Genomic DNA, 3,144 nt, shown 5'->3' with positions numbered 1-3,144 from the left:
ACGGGCGGGCAGGCGCACCCCAGCCTCAGCGTGCAGCCAGTGCTGAAGCATCTCTGCCACACGAGAGGGAGCGAGTGCGGCTCGGCGCTGTGCGTGCCGCAGGAGCGGTGCCAAGCCCAGAGCTGGCACATGCCCACCCCTCGCCCGGTGCCAAGGGGGGGGGGCCCCGTCCCGCTCTGGGAGCGGTGCCAGCGCACGGGGCCCAGCCTGTCAGAGCTGCCGTCTGGCCCAGTGCTGGCACCAGGCGTCTGCTGGCCCTGCCCCGGGCCGTTTAGCGTGAAAGCTGTCAGGACCCGGGCACCCAAAGCTGGCGGCAGCGACCTGGGCGGGCAGGGAAAGGGGAGCAAAGCTGTGGGCAGGGAGATGCCAAAGCCTCCCCGTCCCCTCCGCTAGGCCGCAGGACTGGGAGGGAAGGGCCCAGGCTGGCCACAGCCCCCCCGAGCCCCTGGCGCTCGCCCAGGAGCAGGCTAGGGGAGCAGCTGGGGTGGCAGGGGAACAGCTCGGCCCCGCTGGGCGAAACTGGAGGGGGGCTGGAGCCCCCCCTGCCCAGCTCTGCACCCCGGGGTGCCCGATGGCGGGAAGCGGAAGGGAGGAGGGGGAAGGGAGAAGCACCACTCCTGCTGCTCGAGGGTTTGCTCTGTATTGGAGTCTGCCACCGCGTCGGCGTGGCTAGGTCCGGGGCAGGCTGCACATCTCGCAGTGGTCCGTGCCCGGCTGGTTCATGAAGGTGCAGTGCTGGCAGGCCCACATGGCTGCCGACACGGCGTGCGTCGAGCCGCCCATGGCACCGTACTCCTGCAGTCCTGAGATCTGGACGCCGACTGTGCCTGAGGGAGAAAGAGCCCAGTCAGAGCCACGGGGGGGAAGTGCTGGGACCAGGCAGGTCCCCTCCCTAAACCCAGACCAAGTTCCATGTCCCAACCCAGGTGGGGGGTCCCTGCTGCGATGCTGCCCCCGCCCCCAAGGCCGGTGCCCCGGGGAGGCTCCCAGCTGCTGGCGGATCTCAGCACCCCACAGCTGAGCATGGCAGATCCCACGCTGCAGCCCCAAAACCCAGCCCCACCTCTCCGCTCGATGCAGGGCACAGCTTTCCTCCTGCCCGAGCCTCCAGCAGCCTCCACAGCAGCTCAACAGCAGCACTGTGCGGCCACCAGCCAGCTCGGCCCAGCCCCAGCCCCGGTGACAAGGGACCCCCGCCCAGAGGGACCCTCTTTCTTACTGCAGAGCTGCTCGATGGTGGCCCACTGCTCTGATTTTTTCCAGGTCTGTGCGAGCTCCTCGTTCTTGGTCCTCACAGCTTCCAGCAACAAGCTGATGCTGTCCTGGAAGCCACGAGAGGAAAATCAGCGCTGGACACTCCTCCGGCAGCCAGGCTGGAGCTGGGACCAGGGAAGTGCCTCCCTGCCTGCCTCCACCACACACAGCAAGACAGTGCTGCCCAGGCCGGGCTGCTGCCCCCTCGGATTGCACCAGCGACGTTCACCAGCAGGAAGACCCAAGTTTATCCTTTTTGCTCCCCCCTAAACCCCAAACACTTCCCTTTCCTCTGTGTGGAGGAGGTTATCTCCTAACCAGGCTGTGGCTGACCCACCAGGCCCGTGTGCCGGCGCTGTGGGCTGAGCCTGACTCCCGGGGGTGCCAACCCACCGTGCCGGAGGGTGCTGGCCCCCAGCCCCGCACGCAGCCCCAGCCTGATCTCCAGCTGCCCAGGGTCAGCCCGGCTGCCCTGCACATGCGCAATCCTTGGCGCCCTCGAAGCTTCTGGCAAACACATGGCTCTTTTTTTTTTTTTTCACTGGCACGCTGCTTACACCAGGAAGGTCCAGTGGTGCAGATGTCAACCAGGGGCCTGGGCAGCCGCCAACATCCCGATGCCCAGCCAAGAGCGGCAGAGCCACACAGCCAGGAAGTCATTTGCCTAGCTGAAATTTGGGGGCTCTGATCTTGTTATCGTTATGACAGGAATTTCTGATTCTGAGATATTTTTAAAAATGTTTCCAGTTCTCAGAGGTGCAGCCAAGTTGGCTCCGTCTGGTCTGCGACCTTGGTAACAGCCACCACCCTCCTCACTGCTCCGAGCAGCGTGCTGAGAGCTTTTGGTCTAGTTGGGGGCTTTGGTTTCACTTTTTAAACCCCTTGCTGACAGCTCAGCCCAGAGGAAGAGGCGTTGGGGACTGCCCTGTGCAGGCACCCAGCCGGGGGACGAGGCAGGGGCTGGCAGCCTGGGTCGGTGTCCTCCACAGGCACCAGCGGCACCCCGCCAGGAGCTCAGGACCCTGGGGGCGGCAATCCTGACATGACCCTTTCCTCCCCATCACGTACCTGCAGAGGCATGACTTCGTTTGTGACCAGGAAAAGGAGCAGATGGAAATCGGAAATGATGTCTAGGAAAACGGAGGATGTATTTTGGGACAGGTACGTGGCCAAGCTGTGGAAGTCCTAGAGAGAAGGGACAGTAATAAAGAAAAGTCACTTCCCCCCCAGCATCATAACTTTATTTTCCTACTTGGATCCACTAAGAGACACTGTAACATTCCTGTCTCTTTTGGGCATCGGCTGCAATGTGCGGAGCCCCTACCGAAATCAGATCCCAGGCTGGCCGACCGAGTTGCAGCTAATGCCTTCCAGAGAAAAGGACCTTTGGGCCCACGCTGGCTCTCCTACCCGAACACTCCAACAGCCCTGGCACATACAGAGCAGATCCCAGAGCCAGGAGATGCTGAGCAGAGGCCAGTCAGCTCAGCCCAAAGCCCAGTCCCCAAAGAAGAGGCAGAGGAGGACAAAGCAGCCCCTTCCTTCCTCTTTTCCTCTGCTCTTGAACCCAGGGCATCCTCAGAAACGAGGACCAAAGCTGTGAACAGCCAACCTCTCCCGCTCTGCTGACAGAGCCACAACGGGCAGCGACCCTTGTCTTGTGATGACTTTTGGAGGAAGCCTTTGACATCTTTGGCACGGCCTCCTTAGAGAAACAAGCTGTTGCTGCTTTGACGCAGCTCAAGCCTTCCGTGCGCTGGCAAAACCCAGCGAGAGCCTCGAGCTGTCCGGCAGCTGCCTCCACTCAACGTTATGGGCCTCTTGCAGTAAATGGCCTCTGTGTTTTAAAAAAAAAAAAAAAAAAAAAAAAAAAAAACGGGCACAGACAGG

At 61.9% G+C, this 3,144-nt stretch overlaps 2 protein-coding genes across 2 annotated transcripts in view; both read right to left on the bottom strand.

The window, feature by feature from the left end:
* Positions 1-131, bottom strand: part of FAAP100 (FA core complex associated protein 100) — a gene marked incomplete at its 3' end in the record, with an annotated part of 12,936 nt that extends 12,805 nt beyond the window's left edge. The window contains 1 exon segment of the mRNA XM_035892757.1: positions 19-131. Within this exon segment, the coding sequence (XP_035748650.1) occupies positions 19-131 (113 nt within the window).
* Positions 132-529: 398 nt separating this feature from the next.
* The window catches only part of NPLOC4 (NPL4 homolog, ubiquitin recognition factor), a 34,287-nt gene continuing 31,672 nt past the window's right edge, over positions 530-3,144 (bottom strand). Inside the window, exons 15-17 of the mRNA XM_035892752.1 lie at positions 2,323-2,439; positions 1,220-1,322; positions 530-827 (exon numbers count right to left, since the gene is read on the bottom strand). Coding sequence (XP_035748645.1) covers positions 670-827; positions 1,220-1,322; positions 2,323-2,439 — 378 coding nt within the window. The 3' untranslated portion in view covers positions 530-669. The remainder of the gene's footprint in view (positions 828-1,219; positions 1,323-2,322; positions 2,440-3,144) is intronic.

This window comes from Egretta garzetta, unplaced genomic scaffold (genome assembly GCF_000687185.1).
Source record: "Egretta garzetta isolate BGI_Z169 unplaced genomic scaffold, ASM68718v1 scaffold780, whole genome shotgun sequence".
NCBI lineage: Eukaryota > Metazoa > Chordata > Aves > Pelecaniformes > Ardeidae > Egretta > Egretta garzetta.
Note: the sequence above shows the minus strand (reverse complement) of the source record. Positions and strands in the feature narration are given on the sequence as shown.